Here is a 24663-nt window from a genome sequence, read left to right as displayed (position 1 = left end):
TGGCTGGAAGTATTTTCTCAGCGAGGGCAGAGGGGATGAAACTTTGAGAGTGAGCCGCTGCTCAAGGTGACTTTAGAGGAGGGACAGACGCAACGAGGAAACGGAGACCGAAAGAAAAAGTTTTCAAGGGAAACAGAGAAGAAAGGAAAAAAGACTGAGCAGAATCTGGCAGGAGAAAAAAATAAGAAAAAAAAGGAAGGAAGAAATAAGAAGGTAAGCCACAGAATATTAACTGACTTTCCAAGGTTTCGGCCTTTCGGAGGAGAGGGGATTGTTAGTAATAATGGCAAGATGTAGTCAAGTGTTCAAGTGCTTCTGTTGAGAGTAAATATGTCAGTTGTTTCTGGGTATTTTTGAGTATTCTGCCAAAATGTGAAACGTTGAAAGAAAGAAAAGTTGTACTGTTGTGATGACCTGAATAGTTCTGAATGTAGCAGGAACTTCACATTGTGTCTTTTTGTCCTGGATAAATGCTGCATAGCGTTGCAACATTAGGCAAGCATCATGCATCATTGTTATAAAATCCCTATTTAAGTGCTCTGTTTATAAATTGTCATATCATGTTATTTTGCAAAGGGAAACACTTATGAGCACCAAAGCAGGGCGAAATATTTTGACACATGCCATAATTTTGTAGTCTGCTATTACAGCATGCTGTACCTAAAGTGTAGCTGCCATTAAGGTTTTTATTTTATGATCAGACCCCATCCTCCAGTCTGTGTGAAGGGGTTTCAATTTTCGAGATGAAGACTTTATTCGAACCCATTAAACTGTCTCCCTTGTCTTCTAACTCGCGGCTGGGGAAATGAGCTGGGAAGATTGACAGGCGGGCTAGCGCCAGGACCGCGGAGACATTATAACCATTATCTGTGTCAGAGCCGGCGATTAGCGCTTCCTGAAAGCCGCGCACGTTGCTCACGTCGCCTTCTAAATAACAACAGCCACCTCGGGGAACTCGGAAATCGTCCTAGCCCTCTCTGCGCGGCGGACGTTCGCCATCCGCGTGCTCTCCGTGCTGACAGGAGGATGAAACCTAATACATCAGTACACTGCCTCTCTCCACCCCCAACCCCACCATCGTGACACCTCCAAAAGCAGTCCCGCTAGAATTGAAGTTACTCTGAATGGTATGGCTCTCTCATTAGAAGGAAACATTTAGTGTTGGCAGAACGTGGCAGAACATGACACAACATAGCAGGCCACGCGGTCCCGCGTACACCAGTGCTCTGTTTGTGCGGGGGGGGGGGGGGGGGGGGGGGGTGATACCGATTGCAGACTTTCCCGGGTTTTGACACTCATGCAGGGTGACATTGCTCTCCATGCACCGATGGCCAGGGTGAATGCCAGTTTGTCTGATTTCATTCCTCCATAAATGACAAGGTTCTTTTATGCTCCCCGCCAAGTAATGAATGAGTGAACGTGCGCAGAGAGAGAGATTGAGAAAGGGGGAGAGAGGGAGAGAGAGAGAGAGAGAGAGAGAGAGGGAGGGAGAGAGGGAATGCGAAAGGAGAATTTTTTTTCCACCCCTTTAATGAAATGAGGCAGCGAGTAAAAAAAGAGGTTAACAGCCCGTAATGTTCACCAGAAGCTTTCTGGTCCTCTTAATGTACGCTGTGATGCGCAGAGGTGGGAGCAGCGATAAACAGAGACAGAAACGAGCAGATAATGAAGTGCACCTTGTAATAAGCGCCCCAGCGGGAAGGGGGGCTTAGCAAACATCGGGGATCCGCGGCAAATAGGGGGGCCGCGCAATTAGGGAACCAGGAGAGAGGTGTCTCCCCCTGTGATGATTTTTGTTTTTTTTGTGCGTATTTGTGTGTGAATGTGTGTGTGTGTGTGTGTGTGTGTGTGGATGGGGAGTTGGGGTGTGGGGGGTGTTACGATGATTAATGCTCTCTTTTGCACAGAGACTACAGACTGTCATAAGATTTAATGATTTTTTCTGTTTAGTTTTTTTTTTTTTTTTGGTTTGTTTGTCTTTTTTTTTTCAAAGACCTCCCATTGCTCCAGACTGCGTTTGAAGATGCTGGTCTGGTCTAGACGGCAGAAGGATGGCTCAGAGGAAAAATTAATTAATTTATTAAATAATTAAATAAATAAATAACTAAATGTCCCTATCCAGACGGTATTGTTCTAACCCCGTCTATCACTTTAAAAAAAGGACCAGGAGCGCTCCGGGGAATCGATTTGCAGTTCCAGGCTCTCTCGGCCTGGCGTAGGCGGCTGCGACTCCTGCAGGTGGCGGTGGGCTACACATCACTGTCAGAATCATGGGTTATCTCCGGTTTTTTTTTTTCTTTAGCGAGGCTGAAAGTCAGACAGCATTGGTATCCAATGACTGGAAAATCCCCCGTCAGTGTCTTGCAGAAGGGGTGAGGGAGAGGTCCAGGGTCCGCCCATGTTTCGATCCAAGGCTACAGTGTTAGCATTATGCGGCTCAGGGTGCAAATAGCCCAGTCGGAGAGGAGTGTTTCTGGGCTCTGAGCTCCAAGTTCCAGGCTCCAGACTGCAAGTTCCAGGCCCTGGGCTCCGGGCTCTGAGCTCCAGACTGCAGACTCTCGGCCCTGGGTCCCAGGCTCCAGGCTCTGAGTGGGTCACCGTTATGATCGGCCTCGTTGGTGGCATTGCTCCGCACCATGCAAAATCGATTGTGGTTAACAAATTAGGCATGACGTTCCCCCCTCAAGGTTTTCGACGTGGGAGCCCTGGGTGCCCCTTGTCCATGGATCCCTCCCTCTTTAAATGCTCCATTAAAAGAAAAAAAAAAGAGTGTGAGAGAGAGAAAGAGGGGACTCATTTGGAGCATGCAGAATGGGAACATCAACATCATGCCCACTGTGAAATCAAGCCTTTGCAACACACAGCAGTCCAAAACAGCCACACGGAAATATCCCAGCTAACTGCCGTGCCATGTCATTTGATAAAATTATTGTGTCGTTTTTTTTCTTTTCTCCATCTTTTTTTTTTTGGTCATGGCAGAAGAAACAGTCCCTTGTTCATCATCTTTGTTTGCCTACAAACATGGCCCTGAAGTGCAGGCACAAAGAAAATAGACCAGCAAAGAATGCCATGGTTTTTTTTTTTTTGATCTGGGACAATGCGAGGAAATGTATGGTATTGCGCTGAAACGCATTCAGTCACACCCTTCGAAAGCCAAACGGGAGGTCACTGGCTATGCCGATGGACTGAGAATTAGACTTCTCAACAATATGGGCCCTCAATTCTCTGACACACCAGCTGCCACTCGGCTGTGTGAGGGAGACACTCTGAAACCGTGAAAAAAAAGGCCAGCTCTGTTCAAATGGCAACTGAAAAAAAACACAATAAATAAAGCACAGAACAGAGCCTTTCTGATCACAACCCTTAACAGAGTGAGCTTGTGGTTGTGAGGAAAAAACTGCTTCTTCTTATTATTATTATTTTATTCTTATTCTTCTTCTACTGCTTCCTAAAGTAGCAAAGCTTTCTCATATGACACCTTTATCCACGCAGCCTGTGTGGCAAAGGCCAACGGCGGCCCCTTTTCTTAACAAGTGAAAAGCCATCAGATTAGCCGAAGAAAGATGCGTGGAATGTTTTGCCAGCGCGATTATGTAGCATGTCATCTCATTAGACACGACAAAATGGGAGCAAACAGGCGGGTGCAAGCCTTGACCCCTGTGGAAAGGAGGGGGAGAGGAGTGGTGGTGGCGGGGGGGTTTGAGGGGGTGGTGCAGTCAGGAGCTAATTTGACTTCATAATGACAAGGGGGCCATTTGATTGCGAAGAAAAGGAAAGAAACGGCAGGCTGCGCAGGTCAGGGCCCTGGCACTTTGTCAGCGGCGGCTCAGGGGCTCAGGAGCGCCAGAGGGAGAACAGACTCTCCCCGGGGCCCGGAACAATGCGGCCACGCCCACCTTCCCTACCCTGCTTTTTGTTCCTCTTATATAATGATTAACTGAGTTTGGAGATTCAGAGAGTGTCGCACGGAACACAATGGCCCGGACTCTTGGAAAACATAATAGAGTTTCTTTTTCTTTTTTTCTCTTTCTCTTTTCTTTTTTGGCTCTCGATCTCACTTTGTCCCTTCTCTCTCCCTCTCTCTTTTTTTTTCCATCTTCCGCCCACTCTTACTTCTGTTCTCCTCACAATAAGAGGGGGCCATTTTCACAGGTTGTTGAATGTGAGGAGAGGAGAGAAAAAAAACATTGAGACCGCCAGATGTGGCCGTCCTGATGATGAAGTGTTGGTTTCTCTCTTGAGGATAAGGTCTAGCGTGACACAGCCTATTCCAGAACGTACACTGTGAAGACATGAGCAATCGGTATGCTAATTCACATGTGAGGGTAATACAGCTCCGCTACCAATTATTTACAGAAGAAAACATCACGCTTGTGCAAATGAACATTTTTAAAAGACAGTACAGTGCAGTGGTAAGGAGCAGGCCTTGTAACCAAAAGGTTGCTGGTTTGATTCCCCACTGGGGCACTGCTGCTGTACCCTTGGGTAAGATACTTAACCCACAATTACCTCAGTAAATATCCAGCATAATAAATGGATAATGTTGTAAAAAACTGTAACGTATATAAGTTGCTCTGGATAAGACCGTCTGCTAAATGACAGTAATGTAATGTAATGTGTAGTCACAGCCAGAATACAAAAGGCAGGTGATGGAAACCAGCAAAGAAAGACAATCTAGCCTCAGCAGTGAAATTCAACTGGCTGAATTTTACTGTCAGGAATTGGGGGGAGGGGTATTGCCTCAGAAAAACATGTATTACACCATGTTTTGGCATTGTAGTGAGTGGAGGTGGAAAAGCATCTTCAGCTCCCAGAAGGCCACACCGCGCTGGCAAGCTATTAGCGGCGCCTGTGAAAGCTCTCGCCTCAGACCGCCACGTGAAGTCCTAAGAGGAAGGCTCAGACACGTTTGCCTCTCTCACAGTTTTATCTTCTCACCCTACAACCACAGCCCCCACCACCACCGCCTCAAAACCCCCCACACCCAGTGGGAACTCCACAGCCAGCAGCGCCAGGACCCACTGCCTGTTGCCCCACTCTATCAAAATGGCGAAAAACTCATTACCGCCAACAAAAGGCCTGAAAACACTTCAAAAAAAGCTAATCTGAGGGAGGCCACAATGGCTTGAAAGCAGGCAGGGCTTCTTGGGCATGGCTGCTGATTTCTTCTTCAGCGTCCGTCAGGTTTCATAACCCAGCAGGGCTCGTAACCCAGAAGGTTGCTGGTTCAATTCCCAATCAGGGCACTGCTGCTGTACCCTTGGGTATTTAACTCACAATTGCCTCAGTAAATGTCCAGCTGTATAAATGGATAAACCTGTAACCTGTGTAAGTCGCTCTGGATAGGAGTGTCTGCTAAATGACAATAAGGTGACGTAATTTACAGTTTTGTTCATTCTCTTCCAGGGTGACTGTTCATCACCAACGAGGCACTGAGGTTGGCGGCCCTGTCCCCGAGGCGAGGAGAGACAGCCCCTGTGCGAACCCTGAAGTAAAGCCCCGCCTCCACGCCACACCAGTCAGTCCGTCAGCTCTGTCGCAACCATGGGGGATGGATTTGCTCTGGCGTTGGGTCCCCGCGTGGCCACCCTGGTCCTGGCGGTCCATCTCCTGCAGTGGCAGGTGCAGGGGCTGATGCGACGTCCCGGCATCGGGGACGAGAGGGGGGAGCTGCTCCGCCGCGCGAAGAGGGGTTGGGTTTGGAACCAGTTCTTCGTCCTGGAGGAGTACACAGGACTGGAGCCTCTGTACATTGGAAAGGTATGGTGTCATGTTGGTAGAAAGGGTGCTGAAAAAGTATGATGTCACATTGTTTTAAGGGGTGGGTGCATTGGAAAGGTGTGATGTTACATTGTTTCAAGGGGTGGGTACATTGGAAAGGTGTGATGTACCATTGTTTGAAGGGCCGAGTATATTGAAAATGTATGATGTCACATTGGTAGAAGGGATGGCTACATTGCAAAGGTATGATGTCATGTTGTTTCAAGGGATGGATATACTAGTAAAGTGTGGTGTCATGTTGCTTGAAGGGTCTAGTACATTGGAAAGGTGTGATGGTAACAGAGATGTGAGCTATCAGGGGGTAAGAGAGATGTGAGAAAAATAAAAATATCTGGTTTTTAGCTTTTAGTCCCTCATCTGCTCCCTCTGCTAGCGCCCATCCTGCTACACCCGCCTCTAATGGAGGACTCACACTCCCTCAAGGAGCTCCGGTCACTGTTTCCCCCGCCTAGACCAAAAGGTCTCCCCTCCCACGAAAGACTTCAATCGATGGTTTTCTTGAGTGGGGTTCTACACCCGACAATGTGTGCGGCTAGTTCTCAGCGAGATGTCAAATAGACTTAGTGTTGGAGTCAGCTTTGATTTACTTAGGACAATCTAAAGCTGTTTTCACATATGAACTCCGTACAAAGTGCGGAGAATCAGGTCCGCAACTTGGCCGGAATTGCCCTTTCACACATGTAGCACGCAACAGGAGATAGACAGACGCGTTCTCATCTACAGGAAATACTCCGCTTTGGTTTAGGTGAGGGGCGGCTATCTATCTAACTATCTCTTTAATGATCATTGGACTCAAAATAGCATGTATTTGGACATCCGCAATGTCAATGAAACAGTGGAAATCTATGTACAGGTGCGTGGAAAAGAGTACAAGGCAGATGTTTGTATTCTTCAGGTTTCGCGCCAGTCGCATGACAGAAACGTCATCAACACGCCCACTCGCTCACGGTGGATTCTCCAGAACGTTTCCTGCTCTGTTCACACATGGGCTCACTCCGACATGAGGCGGACTTTTACCAGGGAGCTGGCAGAAAGAAGTCCGTCACATGTCCGGTACGACTTATTCGGACATTTGCGTTCACACATGCAGCTCCTCCAGCTAAGGGCCGGATACGTTCCGGCTTTCAGTGCATGTGTGAAAGGGGCTTAAGGGAACTCATGCACCGTGTATGTTGGCAATACAGAGACAGGTTACCTAACGCATGCATCTCTGGGAAATATGACTGGGCAATAAAAAATCCTTGCAATCTGTTGCTCTTTGCAGTGAACATCACTTATGGTCAGCTGTAAAGCCGAGGACCATAATTAAATGTACTCATAAAAGGCATTAATACATAACATCTTATAAAATGTCACCGCAAGGGCCACTGTGCAAGCTGGAGCCGGATGCTTAAATGTTGTTATTGTTAATCTCAAAGTGAGTTCATTATTGATGCTGCCCTTCTGCGCTGACCTTAAATGTTATCTGAGGGGGAAAAAAAACACAATGCTGAAATCTTTGCTCTTCACCTGAGGCATCTTTTCAGGATGATAAGCAATCTGATTCCAGACTTTTCATTGATACTGCTCTGTAGCTGCTGAGAATGCAACTCAAACTGAAGCCTGCAAAACATGGCCAAGCTGCAGCATCAGTAACGCATGAAGCTCATTTCCACACACTCTTCAATGCCCACATTCTCAGGTGTGGCTTCCCATGGCCGCTGACGATCTTCAAAAACATATTCAATCCAGGACTTCTTGCGAAACACTCAGATAAAACACACTACCCCTAAAATGTCCTTTAAAAATGCTCAAACCATTGCCTAATTGTCATTTGGCAGACACTCTCATAGTTTCTTACAGTTTTACTTGTTATCCATTTATACAGCTGGATATTTACTGAGGCAATTGTGGGTTAAGTACCTAGCCCAAGGGTACAGCAGCAGTACGTTTTTAGTTAGAAGCCCTGCTCCTTAGCACTATGCCCCCTGCTGCCCCAACCAAAAATAATGTATACACTATTATATGTTTGTTAGGTTTTTTTTTTTTTCTTTTAGAGATACTGAAATGTGATCTCATCTGTCTCGCTAACTCACTACCTTGATGTCAGTCCACTGTCAAGTCCAGCAATGTCAGTGCACAGACAAATTGATGGTCTTGATGGCCTTCACATGAAGTCCACCACTGAGAGCAGATGCTGCTGGTTTTTGCTCACCAAAAGCATCTGCAAGTAAGTGTCAGTGCAGGTTATTGTGAAAGCAATGCATCTAATGCATTTTTTTCCACAGCTCCATGCTTTTAAAGAAGCCCGGTTATGTGGAACTTTTATTCTAAAAAATAACCTTTGAAAAACTTACATCCTATACTTAAAAACTTTTAATAATTGAAAAGTTATGGAGTATATAAATCTGATTTGAGAGGGGAACTGTGTCGGTCAAACTCGCCGAGAGGAAGAAACAACCTCGTCCTTCGTTGCAGAGGGAGTTCTGAACAGAGCATGCAAGAGGCGTTGTGGAATAAGACAAGACCCCCGCCTCTCTATAGAGGTAGTATGCTATGCAAACTTAGTATTCCGGGCTAGGGTTCACCCCTGCACAGGCTGAAAGGAGGTGGGTAATTGATGGCTTTGCCGTCGCACCTCCCAAACACGCGGAGACGGCGTGGACCAAGATATATTTATGACAATGAGCCGAGAGACTAATCCGCACAACAGGGCAGCGGGAGTATTTATGCCGCGCCGAACTCGACAGTGTAGAATGCATCATTTAGCCCCCTCGCTGCCGAGCCCGAGAAGGGGGAAAGACGGAGACAGAATATGAGAAGGAAATGGCTCCGGATCACTGTAATAATAGCGCTAATGCTGAAAATAATAACCGGTGAAATGAGATCGCAGTTTCATCTTCGTTCCGCGGCGCAGAGCGATGATTAATTTCATGTATTATTTAAAAAAAAAAAGACTACTTACGAGCGGCGAAAAAAAACACTTTTTTAAAACAGCATGTTCTTGCGTGACTCTTTGCCTCCCGATGTTGAGTTCTCATCAAAGAGAAGATCTAATTGGTATCATTTCAGCATATTCACATGGAGGACGGTAGCGTGCTTATTGTGCAGAAAAAAAGAACCTCTTCAGACAAATTGAAAAATGATTACGCAACGTGCTTGTGTTTTTGGTTCCAGAAAAAAAGGTTTGCATATGAAACCACCCCTGAAAGACAGAAGTAAATTGGTCAGCAGAGAAAGAAAAAGAAGGATTACGGCAAAGGGAGAATTTGCACCACTTAATCCTGCCTGTCGAGGCTTTTAAAGTCGCCGGGTTTGTACCTCGACGACTCCCAGTGTCGTCGCCTTTACCGGAGACTTCTGTAATGTCAAGTACCAAAGCAGAGAGGCTGGGAGTTTTGAACCTCTGAGATATTCAACCCTGCGGTCTTGTCACGCCTTTGATGTGACACAGCGTAGCCCACAACCTCCCGGTGTGAAGAGAATCCGCTCCAACTGCAAGTGAGCTGAAACAGTGGAGCGGAAGGGGCTTAGCCTGGTGTTAAATCCTGTGCTCCATCGATACAGATCTCCCTATATCCTACTCTGTATTCACTGTGCCCCTCTGATAAGGATCTCGCTGTATGGCACTCTGCATTCCTCCTGTTGTATTCTATGCTCCTGTGATAAGGACTTCCCTATCTGAATCTCTCTGTGTTCCTGGTGTTCTGTCCCAGGCCTCCTCAATAAGGATGTCCTTGTCTGAGTCTCTCTGTGTTGCCGGTGTGGTGCCCCTTGATAGTGACCTCCTTGTGTGGTCCTGTGCGTTCCAGCTGCACTCCGACATGGACCGGGGCGACGGCTCCATTAAGTACATCCTGTCGGGCGAGGGGGCGGGCACCATGTTCACCATCGACGACAGCACGGGCGACATCCACGCCATCCAGCGCCTGGACCGCGAGGTGAAGGCCCAGTACGTGCTCCGGGCCCAGGCCCTGCAGAGGCAGACGGGCCGGCCGCTGGAGCCTGAGTCCGAGTTCATTGTCAAGATCCAGGACATCAACGACAACGAGCCCAAGTTCCTGGACGGGCCCTACCATGCCACCGTGCCAGAGATGTCAGTTATAGGTAAGGGCGGAACTGTTGCTGTGACATCTGTGTGTGTGTGTGTGTGTGTTTAGAGTCCCCACAGGTGTGCCAGTCTGTAGGAGAGGACTGAAACCCCTTTATTCTCTGTCTTATAACATATAACGGGATCCTCTGCAGTTCTGCTCTGTACTCTCTATTCACACGCTAAAAAAGACCCAAGTCTGATCCTGAAGTGCGTGTCTAAAAGTGACAGGTCTAAATAAGGAGAAAGAAAAACACAAGGTATTGCTCAGCCGTTATTTTAAGTCTTCCCACACAGAACAGGCGAGGATATATGGGTCTGTGATAGATTAGAAGAGAGTAGAGAGTTAAGTCCTCAATTTATTATCGTGCATTTGCTAGCAAACACAAGGAAACATGGCACATCAGCAGTTAGAGATGCTACACTTGAATCCTCTTCTGTAAGTTGTATGTTTCATTGTGGATTCAAATACAGCACCCCTGTGTTTGTGTGTGGGGGCATGTCTGTGTGTCTGCATGTGTGTGAAAACTATGATGATTCCCCACTGGTGCGCGTCCCAATGATCTGTAACAGCTCCCTTTAAATTTCCAGATGCAAAGAGGGCCGCACTGACGGCAGCAGACTCGTGTAAACAGCTTTTTATCAAAACCACTTCTGTAGCTGTGTCAGTGCTTCTCTCCATGAAGGAGGCAGTTACAACATCACAGCGTGCCTCAGCTAGCGCTCTCAAAACCTCCACGGGTGTCAGTCACTATTCCGGCCTTTCAAAATCACAATGCACTCACAAAGTCCTCTCTCTCTCTCGCTCTCTCTCACTTGTTCACTCAGGGACGTCCGTCATCCAGCTGACAGCCACTGACGCTGACGACCCCACCTACGGCAACAGCGCCAGGGTGGTGTACAGCATCCTGCAGGGCCAGCCTTACTTCTCCGTGGAGCCCAGGACAGGTATGCGTTGGAGGACCCAAAAATGGGCCGACCTCAGCGAGCTGTCACATCACAGACGCTGCTGTCATGATATGTAAAGTTCTATGCTGACAAGAAATGGCCTCAGACTGTTGATGTGTGGACCAGGTAGTGAGCTTGGGTTGTTCCATGTTGATAATTCTGTCTCTGCCATCGTTTAAGATATTTGTGTTCTCATGTGTTGGCTTGCTATGAACAGTCTTGAGGGGGAGTGCTCTGAAAGACACAGAACCTCCTCATAACCTCATATACAAAACATGGAAGAAATGCAGGCCTCGGATTCTTTATACATGGACCAGATAGTGAGCTTGGGGTGTTCCACATTGATAATTCTGTCTCAGTTCTGCCATTGTTTAAGATATATGTGTTCTCATTTGCTGGCTCACTATGGAAATTCTTGAAAGGGAGTGGTCTGATACAGAGCATGCACTGTAAGGCAGATGCAGAAGGTGCTCATAACCTCATAGACAGAGGATGGATGAAATGCAGGAGCTAAATATATCTAGTCATAATGCTCTGTGCAATGACCCCCTAAACAGAATGATACCATTATGCTTTAACAGTCTAAAGAGAGTTCTGCTAACATAAAGCACTGCATGGCACATCTACTAATGGAAGGTGATATAGCAATTATCAGACTACAATTCTGTTCTGTTCTGAAGTTTCATATCACGTACATTTAAAGAGGGCAGTTCTATACATCTCTGTTCATCACAGGAGAGGGGAGTTGCTCTAAGCAATGAACGTGATAGAATGTGCGTAGAGTTAGCTCTTTTTCGTACTTAACATTTCAACAAGACCTACTAAACATGCATCTGCTGAAATGATGCACCAAGAGGCGCAATGACCTCATGATGATGGGCAATGTTTCCCCCTTGTGGCCATTATAAGGAATGACAAAGATCATGGAAATAGTGTCACTGAAGCACTGCTTTTGACACTACTCCCAAGAATCCTCGGCTATACATTTGCTATTACTATTATTATTATTAGTAGTAGTATTAGTAGTAGTAGTAGTAGTAGGAGGAGGAGGAGGAGGAGTAGTATTGCTGCTGTTATTATAATTAAGTTGGCTTGAACTGCATATTCTAACATGTGCAGCTAAAGTCACACTGGGCCTGCTACAGCAGCCACAGATACAGACCGCCCTGTTGAGCAAAGCTTGTAACTACCACATACTACCATGCTAGGCTTTTGCAAACTTGCCAACTAAAAGTTTTTCCTCCAGCATTCCTGTCATCTCCTTCCTCTCACATATCACATGTTCAGACAGATTAATCAAATATACAGAACATCGACAGTATTACTAGTTGCATACTATCAAGCTGTCTCTGTTAAACATCCAACATACATGAATCTGCCATTCTGGTCCTCTGGTTCTCACTGGTTCTCTCAGTCACTGAGGACTACAAATGCATTAGGGACAGTACGAGATGGAAGAACGAGGCAGGATATTGTCATGCACAGCCTCCCTACTGAGACCTCTGGAGCGATGCTCTTGTGCTGACCTGCTCACTGGCACATTGCTCTGACTGGGCTGGTCTCTGACTGGTTCCCGCTCGGGGTGGGTCAGGGGGGCTAATGAGCAAGTTTTGTAGCTGACCTGTCCTCTCTCTGACCCCCTCCCCAAGGCATTGTCCGGGTCTCCCTGCCCGACATGGACCGCGAGGTGAGGGAGAACTACTCCGTCATCATCCAGGCCAAAGACATGGGCGGCCAGCTCGGGGGACTGGCGGGCACCACCACCCTCAACATCACCCTGACCGACGTCAACGACAACCCGCCCAAATTCGCCCAGAGTGAGTACCTCATCCCCCCTTCCCCACCACCGGCCAGCCGCCCCACTCTGTCTCTGTGAATAACGCACCTCCTCCTCTTCCTCCTCCTCTCTGTCCCACCACACTCTGGGGTCATCCCAACTGGTGATCCGACCCTCGGGGAGAGAGACCCAATTAGCATCATCATTTGAGAGACGCGGTCATTAGTGGGGAAAGGACCGGAGGGCAGGCGTCTGACGCATACAATGTACGAATGCTTGTTTGTGTCTGTGCTGCAATTCAGAGAACTGGGATAGTTTCGAAAAGAGCAGCACTGATGATTGTGGTCTTTATTGTCCTATTTGAAACAGCTCTGACTGAAGCTGGGTTTTTAGCCAGTTGGCCAATACTCTTCAGATGGAAGTGATGTGAACATGCACGACTATGGAAAAAAAAGATTTTGTGAGCCATTTAGACAATCATATAATATGGAATATTTTTGTCAGATTTTTTTATTTTTAATGATGATATGGCATATTAACAGCACTACTGATACATGTCTGTAGTAAAAGAAATGGGCTGTTTCAGTGTTTATGATTAAAGCTTCCTCCTCTAATATGTAGTTGTTAATGATCATACATTTGAGGCATTTGATTTGAGAAGAATTACAACACACAACAACACACACATTTTCCACACTTTGTCGTACTTCCAAAAAGTACAACAAAAACAACAGGACTCATTTGGTCAAGAAGACTGCCTTTTCAGTCAGGCGTGAAAACACAGCTCTAATTAATTAAAAAAAAAAGGGTCGTGGTGTTCGGTGATGAGAGGGATTTGTGCAGTGAAAGGTCAGACAGAGTTTGGCTCCTCCTAGAGGACAAAAGGGGGTCTGGGTGACCCTACTTGACAGCAGTCTGTTCCTTAGCTGAGTTGGGAAGGTTTTGGCTTTTGCTCAGATTTAAAACTACATTGACCATGTTATTTAAGTGCAAATAAGTGGCGGCTCCTATATTTAAAACAAAGAGAGTGACATTAATGCAGTGGCACAGATCAACAGTGCTTTGTCCAAATAATCAACATCTTGTCCACCCCGGGGATTTGAACCAATGAGATGAGTAATGAGTCAAACGCTGTAATCACCTGTGTCTGTCTATGTCTACCTGTCTGTCTGCCTGCCTGTTTGTCTGTCTGTCTGTCTGTCCGTCTCTGCCTGATTGTCTGTCTGCCTGTTTGTCTCTCTGTCTGTCTCTGCCTGCCTGTCTGATTGTCTGTCTGTCTGTCTCTGCCTGATTGTCTGTCTGTCTGCCTGTCAGTCTGTCTCTGCCTGCCTGCCTGCCTGCCTGCCTGTTTGTCTGTCTGTCTCTGCCTGATTGTCTGTCTGTCTGTCTATTTATATCTGCCTGCCTGTCTGTTGGTCTGTCTGTCTCTGCTTGCCTGTTTGTCTGTCTGTCTGTTTGTCCCTGCCTGTCTGTCTGTCTGTCTGTCTCTGTGCTCTCAGTTCTGTCTGTTTATGCCTGTCTGTCTTTCTGTATGCCTGTCTATGCCTGTCTGTATGTCTGTCTGTCTCCACCCGTCTGTCTGTCTATGCCTGTCTGTCTGACTGCCTCTCCATCTGTCTATCTCTCTCTTCCAGAGCTCTATCAGATGAGCGTTCCCGAGTCTGCCCCGGTAGGCTCGGTCGTGGGTCGGATCAGAGCCAAGGACAGGGACGAGGGGATCAACGCTGAGATGAGGTACACCATCATCGACGGGGACGGCAGGGACTCCTTCGACATCAGCACGGACCCTACCAACCAGTTCGGCATCATCACCATCAAAAAGGTAGAGGCACGTACTGCGACTGGCTCAAACCGGATCTGCACACTCTGCCTCCTGTTTAGCAAGTGTCTGTGAGACTGTGAGACTGCAGCTCTCACCAGAAACATAGCTTGTGCTTTCACGGATAAATCTATCGGCTCTGCTGGAATCCCAGCCTTCTGCTCAGTGCACACTCTGTGCAAATTCTCATAGCTGAGTCATCTGAGGCAGCAGTGTAGTGTAGTGGTAAGGAGCAGGGCTTGTAACAGAATGGTTTCTGGTTCAATTCCCCACTGGGGCACTGCTGCTGTATCCTTGGGCAAGGTTCTTAACCCACAACTGCCTCGGTAAATATGTTTAAAGGGATAAAACTGTAACTGTAAGTTGCTCTGGATAAGAGAATCTGCAAAATGACAGTAATGTAATGTAATGTCTGTCTCCTGCCCAGCGGCTGGACTTTGAGAGCAAGCGGAGCTACACGCTGAAGGTGGAGGGGGCGAACACACACCTGGACCCCCGCTTCCTGAGCCGCGGCCCTTTCAGTGATGTCACCATTGTGCACGTCAGCGTGGAGGACGTGGACGAGCCCCCGGACTTCGCCGCCCCCTTCTACTTCGTGGAGGTGCCCGAGGACCTGGAGATCGGCACCGTCTTCAAGACCGTCTCCGCCCGCGACCCGGACGTGGCCAACAATTCCATCAGGTGAGGAGGGGATCAGGGAGTGCTGGGAGAGGGGAGGTGGATCCGGCATCGGAGGGGAGAGGGACATGTCCGAATCCAAAAAACACCAAACATTTTTATCCTGGTAGGTTTTGCCACAGAACAACAACAAGTACTTTTCAGTACAAACTATATCTTGCTCCAATAATAGATTACAGACATGGTTTGTTATGGCTGCTGCTATTTCTCATTTGAAGAGTTTTTGCATCTAGAGAGCTCACTACTTTTCTTTAGTAGTGAATTGATTGTATTATTATCATCCAGACGGGAGACAGAGGCCTCGCTAAGATATACTGTCTTCATTGGTAAAAGGTCCTCAACTTCATGATGCAACATCTCAGGGAAAATTATTCTTTGAGACTACTAATTTTGGAAAGTTTAAGAGCCACATTTATGATTATAAACTTATGGGGCTTTGACTTTGCCTGGATTCCTCAGCTATAACTTAAACTCACCTTATAATACTTTGAGACCAGGGGCCTTCTAAAATGGTAACACTGGTAGGTCAACTGTACGAAAGTGCAATGGATGCTCTTGTAGTACTACCACATTGCCTAATGGTGGCAGTATTGTACAGCATGTGTGCTCAGCTCGATGCAATGAAGTTAGCAAGTCTGCCCTGTAAATAGTGATGGTTATCCTTGTTCTGCTCTGAATAAATGCGCATGGCTGTGTGGGATTTCAGCACAGGTTTAATAATGAGAGAGACATGCTCAATATCTCAGGAGCTGAGTACTGCTGCTAGGTTATATCACAGTGCCATAACAGCTTGAAACCATATTTACCATGTTATGTATCTATTGAATGCACTGTGAGGTCATTTTACTTCTGCAAAGCATTACTGAAAGGAAGCATGAAACCGATATATTTCCTTTAGCCACACTGTTCAATGCATAACCCTCATACCCCACCTCCCCAGCTCCCTAACGGGAATATGACATCAAACAGGCAAATTTCAGACATCAAATACCTGACCTTTACATTGCATTACATTATTGTCATCTAGTAGATGCTCTTATCCAGAGCAAATTACATACAGGTTACAAATTTTGTATATTATCCATTTATACAGCTGGATATTTACAGAGGCAGTTGTGGGTTAAGTACGTTGCCCAAGGGTACAGCAGCGGTGCCCCCGGGGGGAATCAAGACAGCAACCTTTCAGTTACAACCCCTGCTGCTTACTACTATGCTACACTGCTGCCCACAAAGTGATAAGGTTAGGCATAAGACATAAGGCAACCGTATCCAAGGTCGCGTCCCCGCAAGGGGGAGCACCCCCCCCCACACACACACACACACACACACACAGGTGGGACACAGCCCTCTGTCTCGGGCTCATGAAACACACACTGTCCTGTCTCGGTTTTGAGGTTCAGAAGCCTGTGAGGTTGGGGGAGGGCAGGATCTCTCCCACAGACAGCTGTCTGCCCGGGGGGCCAGAGAGGCCCGGCTCACTCTTTATCTGCATTGCTAATTTCATCAGCTCCTCGAGGTGAAAATCAGCTCGCTGGGGATGGGGGTAGGGGGAGGGGGGATCGGTGCTCTGGGTGGTATTAAGCACAAGCCGCCATCCCATCGCTGTTACAGTACTGTAACGCCACTGTGATGCCCTCAAGTGCCAGGCTACATCACTGAAATGTTGTTTGCATGTGTGTTTGTATTTAAGTCATCCGTAGGTGTCGTGCGAAATTGAATGTGTGACATGTAACAGAATTTCACACCAGGAAAGGCTGCGTTGGGTCGTGTGTAGGATGACGAGTTTGACATAGAGAACCCTAGAAAGCCCTAGAGCCTACATTTTAACTGTTTTTCTACACATGCGCTGGCAGACACACATACTCTCACTGACACGCACAAACACACATGCGCGCGCACACACACACACACACACACACACACACACACACACACACACACACACACACAATGCCATGCTATATTTCATGCAGACCACTGGTCTCCTTTTTTCTGCGATAGAGGAGGGATATTTATAGCCGCCCTTCAGGGGGCTTTCCCCTGTCGTCTCCGTGCCAGTCATGGCTTGGCTGGCCCCCCTCCGGCCCTCGGTACACCGTGCAAGCCCAGCGAGGGGGAAAGAGAGAGCCCCCGAGCACGTATCAAAGCCTCCATCTGAGCCATAGTGAAGGCCGTGCCAATGCTGCCTCTGAGGTGGAGGGAGGAGGAAGGAGAGAAAGGCAGGCTCTGAGAGGCCAATCTCCTCCGCCACTACCTTGTATTGCCTCACAGCTGACCTTTTGGCGTGCACCTGCCGCTTTCCAGGGTGTTTTGGGGGTGGTAGCTGGGTGTGTGAGGGAGTTTGGCAGAGCGGGAGACCCATGTTGGCGTGTGTGGTCGGGCTTGAGCCAGAGCAAGGCTCCCTCAGCATGCCACTAAACCCACACAGACCAGGGTTCAGTTCCCCGCCTCAGGCAGCAGACGGGCTGTGTGCTTCCAAAATTTCCAAAACAACAGTCTCAGCCACCCTCCCCTATTCCTCCCTCTGTCTGCCTCCTAATCGTCCTATCCCCCTCAGAGGTGTGTTTAAGAGCTGCACTCAGAGTGAGTTCGCCAGCAGTCACAGGAGATATGCCATTCGCCGCGGGTTTGTTTGTGTTTTGGATTAAATTTGGCAGGCTGAGAAGATGCTCTGATACTCTTATCACGAATACGTCTCAATTCCACAAAATGCTCTCATAACTCTTTGCCTTTCCTCCATACCCCCCATCTACACACACACACACACACACACATAGATGCACACACACACACACACAATACACTTCATGAGCTATTTTACTCACACATCATTATACTTTTTATTTTATATGACATACTGTCAGTGGAACAGAGACATCTTTCTTGAAACACAGTCACTGCATTGATAGATGTGTTGAGCTATGCTGCAGCCTTTTTCTCGTTATAATCCTAAAATGAGAAGGGACTAGAGTGAATCTACTCATTAAAAGCTGTGATTTTGTGTAAAAACTGGGCGGCGTTACTCTGAAGGATCAATTCTCACTTCAAATGTAGCGCTGTATGTGTGACAGAAAGTGCTTGAATGGTGTGTGCATGCATCTGTTACAGCCAATCAAGAGCCAAGCGACAGCTTCACTGTGAGTCCTGCTGTGATGTTATAGAACAATCAAAGCCAAGTGATTTTTGATTTGTTGGAGAGTTAGGATTCCTGATGTGGTATGGATACTGTGATCTAGTGACTGTAATGTATGGTAGTGTGTGCACCTAGCGTGCGTTAGTTTTCTAGGCTGTCTAGTCAGGTTGCACAAATTAATTTGTGGTAGGGGTTGAATAGTGTTATGCTCACACTCACTGGACTAGCAGTGTTGTTAGCCTGGTCTGACACTGTTTCTCATTTAACTTGGATGGATACACTTCTGTTCTTTTGTGCCAGAAGTCGCTCTGGATAAGAGCGTCTGCTAAATGAACATAATGTAATGCAATATAAATGAGAAGCTCATTGGCTATATTGCAGCAGGGGCTGGATATGAGGTGAAAAAATTAATCCCTTTCAAAGCACCATATAATGGCTCACACAGTATGATTTGTGCCAGGGTGAGCAGTGCGAATTTTGACATGCCCCCCTCCCGACCTCTTCGCTTTGCTGCAGGTATTCCATTGAGAGGGCAAGTGACCCGGATAAGTACTTCTACATCGACATCACATCAGGGGCACTGATGACAGTGCAGTCGCTGGACCGGGAGCTGCTGTCCTGGCACAACATCACCATCCTCGCCATGGAGATGAGTACGTCCCTGATCGCCCCCCACCCCCCACTCCACCGCCAAACCCACGCCCCCACTCCACCCCCCACCAGTCAAGTGCATACTGTCCAGCCTCCTATCAGAACTATAGCCCCAAATTCATACCACAACTATGGCGTGAAGGCCTGAATTCATATCACAACGATAGCATGAAGCCCCAAATTCACAACAACACAGTGCCACTGTGACCATCTCCGGGGGTCCTTGTTGTGGTTTTAAAGTTTTGGGGTTTTTTTTTACAAACATTGAATCACTTCACTTGATCCATTATTGGGCTTTGATGAGACTGGATCGTTGGTTGTTCAAGGGGTTTCGCTGGCAGTGAAATTAGGTCACAATGGGTTGTTCTTTGGACAGAGCTGTAGTGACTCTCACTCCTCTGGGAGCTGGAGAGGCATAACTCCAAGGGTGAGGTAGTGACCGTGAAACGAGAGTAAAGCACGCACCCTCACCCCCAGAGGGCAAGCAGGGGACCATCACGGGACATGACAGACGGCACGAAGGAATGATTGACTGATTGATGAATCCCGAAAAAAAGCGATTACTCCCCGTTAATTGTGTCTCCATTACCAATTACACAGCTCATTAAGGTATGCAAATCTCGGCTCGCCACGAGGGGATAAAGGAATTGTTATCTCGCGGAGGGAGCACCCCAACACACCCGGGGCGAGGTGTAAAAGCCAAAATGAAATATAAATTAATGAATAAATAAATAAAGCATCCAACGCCGTGACTCTAAGGAGCAACAACGGGATTAAAGCGGGAGGTAAATGGGTGATTCATCAGCTTCTTTTTTATTGGGTTTTGCACTGAGCCTCTGTCTCTTTCTCTCTCTCTCTCGCTTTCTCTCTCTCTCTTTCCCACAGATAATCCCACTCAAATCGGGAGCGTGTCTGTCACGGTGAAGGTCCTGGACGTGAATGACAACCCCCCCGAGCTGTCCCAGTACTACGAGGCTTTCGTCTGCGAGAGCGCCAAGGCCGGCCAGGTACAGCCTGCGAGCACAACTGGGGGCTTACCTGAGAGGGCGGGCTTTCTAACTGTCCCTCAGGGTGACCTTGATGACCCATCGTGATCATGGGACTGTTGTCATTACTAACTTGTTTCCTCCTAAGAAGCTTTTAAACCAATAAGAGAGGGGAGCTGTGACGATCTATGCTGACACTATTAGGACTGACATATCTCTATTGCACATAGACAGCATGCTATTGCACATTGGCAGCAAACCAAAACACCACATGGCATTGAAAGGGAATTGTATATGTTCCGATCTTGGTAGTGTATTTTGTTCCAATTACACTATCCTTTGTGCATCTGGTTTCCATGATTGTGGCCAGACACAGTTGTACCGTTATTGGATTGGCTCAAGTCTACATTGGACCTTTCAGTGGTTGGTAGAGATATTGTGTCAGTATCTGTAACAAATATTTTTTCTGTGATAGAGTTGTTAGCCCTATGCAAAACCCCAAACCTGGAGGACCAGTTGCTATGTATTTATAGGGCAGGGATGCTGAGGGTCAAATATAACCTGGCCCGCATATCCCAGAACTGTATATGTACTAAACCATAAATCTGCTTTTTTGCTACGTTCTGACTCGTGTCTGTGTGACCTCAGCTGATTCAGACGGTGACAGCTGTGGACCCGGACGACCCCCTGGGAGGTCAGCACTTCTACTACAGCCTGGCACCCGAGGCCGCCAACAACCCCAACTTTACCCTCCGAGACAACCAAGGTAATGGAGGCGGAAGTAATCTCCCACAGCCCGTCGTGGCTGCACCCACAGACACACTGATTCACTGCTGCCTTGGAAAATATTCCATGTTTGACTTTACAGTTACAGCTCAACATAATATATAATTTGAGTTTTAATCCCATGTTAAAATCTTTTTGAGAAACAAATAAGCTCAAGTAGCAGTGTTGAAAATTAAACCCAGTGAAAGTGTTTGGCTGGGTGCATGCATGTCATTAACAAGCCTGATGAATGACCTGCAGGAGGATAATAAATAAATGCATTGTATGGCCAACTAGACCCTTTCCCTGGGTTGATTCTTATCTGTGCACATCCATGTCTTGAGCTGCCCAGGTTCAAGATATTTTTTGTTTGTTATGGAGTCTTAGGTCATGCGTAAAACACGTGTTAAAAAGGGCTCACTACATCAGTTGTGTGCCTGGTGAACTTCCATAGCGTAAAGATACACATCACCCGTTTACACAGCTGGATATTTACCCAGAAAATTGAGGTTAATGGCACAACAGCAGTGCCCCACCTGGGGAATCGGGCCTGGAACCTCTTAGTCACCTGTTCTCCTTAGCCAGCCTTCCTCCACTCCCTCCTGTAATGGCAGCTCCCAGCTCTGATTACCATTCAGGCTAAGGATGCGCGCTCTGTCGGCCGCCTCGGGCAGTCTCCGGACAGGGATATATATCCACCAGCTTTACAGGGCTTCCTGTAGCATCCCCCCAGCCGCAGCATGCATGTTTTACTGCTGACAAATCAGGAGATACACACTGCTGAAGCGCCGAGGGCATGTGATCTATTAACTCCGGCTTGTGCGTTTGAGAGTCCCGCCCGGGATAATGTCACCGTATCCTTGAGCGAGGCACTTGATGCACTGAGGTCGTGTTAGCGGCACTAGAGAAGGAATGGTGTTCTCAGAGAGATCAGGGGCAGCCCGTCGGGGCAGATCGATACTGCAGCGGATCGCCGGGCCAGTGACCGGCCCCGATAAGCTTCGCAAGCGTGTAAGCACAGATCCGAAGCTTTCCCTGAACTTGTAACTGATGTAAGTCACCGCGGGTGAAGCAGTCTGTGAGGCAATGTCATGTCACAACACATGAGTCACAGCTGGGATTATATGAACCACCATAACCCGCTATTAAAGCGGGGAGGTGGTGGCACAGTTTATTCCTGTTTCTGTCTCTCTCTTTTTCTCTTTCTGTTTTTCTGTCCAATTCAAATTTCCAATTAAAAAAAAAGCTTTACTGGCATGATAATTACAACTGTTGCCAAAGAAAATTCAAAAAAATAATAAAGTAATAATACAAGAGATGAATAATAATAATAACTATATCAACAAAAGCAAAAGCCTCTCGTTCTCTCTTACTCTTACTCACTTTCTCTCTGTCTGTTCTCTCTCATTCTCTCCCTCTCTCTCTCACTCTTCAGACAACTCTGCGTGGATCCTGACGCGGCGCGGCGGCTTCTCGCAGCTGGACCAGAGCGTGTACTACCTGCCCATCTTCATCTCGGATGGCGAGCAGCCCGTACAGACAAGCACCAGCACGCTGACCATCCGCGTCTGCAGCTGCGACGGCGACGGCAACGTGCTGTCCTGCAACGCCGAGGCCTACACCCTGCCCGTCAGCCTGAGCCGCGGCGCGCTCATCGCCATCCTGGCCTGCATCTTCGTCCTGCTAGGTGAGTGAGCGCACCTCCCACTCACCAATCGGGCTGCATTGGCCTGTCTGGCCCTTCCGCTAACCATTTAGTTAGCGAGCCGTCCTTGTCCTGCTGATCGCTAACTGAACACATGTTCTTGCAGTAGCGTTACCACTGTGTCCATGGCACACTCATCAACATCCTGGCCTGCATAATTGTTCTGCTGGGGGAGCCAGTTGGGTTGCTCCAGCCTGCCCAGCCCTTCCTTTAGCCATGCAGTTGCGAGTAGTCCACATTCTGCTAACCGCTAATTAAATGCAAGTTCTTATGATAGCATTAGCGCTGTACACCAGTCGCTGTACCTCTGTGCCGAGCTGTTACCGGCAAAGCCTGAAAACAGCAACAGATTGCAATTTGTAGCCACTTAAGTATTATAACATTGCTTTAATTTGATTCGGAAAAAGAACATATGTCACTGCAAGCTTTGTTTTCATCTGTTTTTCATCATGAATGTGCAGAGTAGGATTTTTTTGTTTAATTTATGGAACAGAGTGGTTGTGTTTAAATGTGATGGCTGGGTAGAAGGGGTGGGGGGAGGGGCGGATGTTCTGCAGTGGAAATCCCTCTCTGATTGGCTGTTTTTCTGCTCCCCTTCACAGTCATGATCCTGCTGATCCTGTCGCTGCGGAACCACCGGAAGAAGCCGTACCTGTCGGATGAGGAGGAGAACGTCCACGAGAACATCGTGCGCTACGACGACGAGGGCGGTGGCGAGGAGGACACGGAGGCCTTCGACATCGCCGCCATGTGGAACCCACGTGAGGCGCACGCGGGGAAGATCCGGCAGGACATGCTGCCGGAGATCGAGAGCCTGTCACGCTACGTGCCGCAGCCATGTGTGGGTGTTGGCGACGGCAACGTGCATGGTTACGTGCTGGCCAAGCTGTACGAGGCTGACCTGGACCCGTGCGCACCGCCCTACGACTCACTCCAGACGTACGCCTATGAGGGCGAGGGCTCGGTGGCCGAGTCTCTCAGCTCGCTGCAATCGGGTGTCTCCAATGCCGACCACGACTACGACTACCTCAGCGACTGGGGGCCCCGCTTCCGGAAGCTGGCCGAGATGTACGGCGTGCTGGAGGCGAACGCCCCGCTCTGGTAGCGGGCGGAGCCAACCCGGCCCTCTCCGCCCGCTCTCCGGCCTTTAAACGAGGAGGCTTCATCCGCTTGCCTTTGATTGCCCAGCTGCCTACAGCTGCTACCCTTACCGCCCCCCTCAGACGCACAGCGAACCTTTTGAGGTAACTGCCTGAGCGTATCTTTTTTGAAGAAGAGACCACAGCGCCTTGGTGGAGGCGTTTCAAAGCTGGGCAGTGCCTCAATGTGCTGTTCTCCGGCGAGCAAGCTGCATAAGAAGGCTCTTTGGCTTGGAGATTACCCATGATCCTCTGGGATGAGCACGGACCCTCTGAGAGAGCCTGCTCAAGCCTCCGCCTCAAAGCTCGGAAAAAAAAAAACAGCGGTTGGAAGCGCTGGGACACTGTCTCGTTTTTTTCAAACTTTGTTTCAGTAGGAGAGGACTTTTTTTACATATGGTTGTTCCTAGGTAGACTGCCCCATCTACATGAAAAAGAGGAGAATTTCTGTTCATCCCAACCAAGTTTAGGGACAGGATCGAGGAGACTGAAGATCTCTCCTATTCCTGCTTTGTCATTGTAGAAAACAGTCAATCACCCAGCTCCTTTGTAAACTCATTGTCTGGCAGTCTTATTTATTTATTCATGTGCGGTATTTATATTTTTTTATAAATTATTGAAGGAAGTCATAAAACGGACCTACATCCAAGGCCACAGGTGGAACAGAAGAAAAAAAATTATGATCAAACCTAATGTTGTAACATAAGTATTGTAATTCTGTATAATAGATATTCCATTTTTATGTGTATCTAAATGTTAATTTGCTTTCCCAGCGTATGTTGTGTTTTCAGACATGGGGAGGAGTTTAAAATTCGTAATCCCGAGTGGATTTTAAGGTTGATATGTTTAATGTATTCTGTTAAGGACTTTTAAAACACCCCAGGACACATCCCATCTCCATTTATTGTGTTGTTAATCTGATGTGCAAGGAGGAGACAACAAAAATTGAGAAACAACAAACTTTACCGCAAACGTCTACAAACACCTATCTTCTGCAGGACCTACAAAAAATTGCTGCCATTTTTATACACCAGCCCTGAAGTTGTGCAGACTTTCAAACACCAGGAGCATTTGTAATCAAGTGAAAAAGACAATTACATAATCACAGATCGTACCACGAGCCAGTATTTTCACAAAGGTCGTTTCATCCCACAATGTCATTTTACCAGGGTAAGATGAGGTGAGGTACTACAAAAAGCAGGGACACATGTA

The 24663-nt window shown here is 47.7% G+C and overlaps 1 protein-coding gene and 1 long non-coding RNA gene across 2 annotated transcripts in view; both read left to right on the top strand.

The window, feature by feature from the left end:
- LOC118769411 overlaps nt 1-5506 on the top strand; it is a 39257-nt gene extending 33751 nt beyond the window's left edge. Inside the window, exon 3 of the long non-coding RNA XR_005004495.1 lies at nt 5407-5506. This is a non-coding gene — a long non-coding RNA (uncharacterized LOC118769411). The remainder of the gene's footprint in view (nt 1-5406) is intronic.
- A 38-nt stretch (nt 5507-5544) lies between these two features.
- Nucleotides 5545-24095, top strand: LOC118770629 (cadherin-20-like). The gene is made up of 11 exons (XM_036518394.1): nt 5545-5760; nt 9573-9867; nt 10679-10798; nt 12448-12615; nt 14210-14397; nt 14822-15075; nt 18722-18858; nt 19742-19863; nt 20491-20608; nt 22043-22294; nt 22915-24095. Exons 1-11 carry the CDS (start codon nt 5545-5547, stop codon nt 23415-23417), a joined length of 2373 nt encoding a protein of 790 aa, XP_036374287.1. The 3' UTR covers nt 23418-24095.
- Nucleotides 24096-24663: the final 568 nt, after the last annotated feature.

This window comes from Megalops cyprinoides, chromosome 2, assembly GCF_013368585.1.
Source record: "Megalops cyprinoides isolate fMegCyp1 chromosome 2, fMegCyp1.pri, whole genome shotgun sequence".
Taxonomy (NCBI): domain Eukaryota; kingdom Metazoa; phylum Chordata; class Actinopteri; order Elopiformes; family Megalopidae; genus Megalops; species Megalops cyprinoides.
This window is presented reverse-complemented; position numbering and strand designations above follow the sequence as displayed.

Excerpts from the sequence above, each read along its gene's own strand:
- LOC118770629 (XM_036518394.1), top strand. The coding sequence starts at position 5,545 with ATGGGGGATGGATTTGCTCTGGCGTTGGGTCCCCGCGTGGCCACCCTG. Across the intron at positions 9,868-10,678 it reads GCCAGAGATGTCAGTTATAG|GGACGTCCGTCATCCAGCTG; the intron begins GTAAGGGCGGAA and ends TTGTTCACTCAG. Across the intron at positions 14,398-14,821 it reads GCATCATCACCATCAAAAAG|CGGCTGGACTTTGAGAGCAA; the intron begins GTAGAGGCACGT and ends TCTCCTGCCCAG.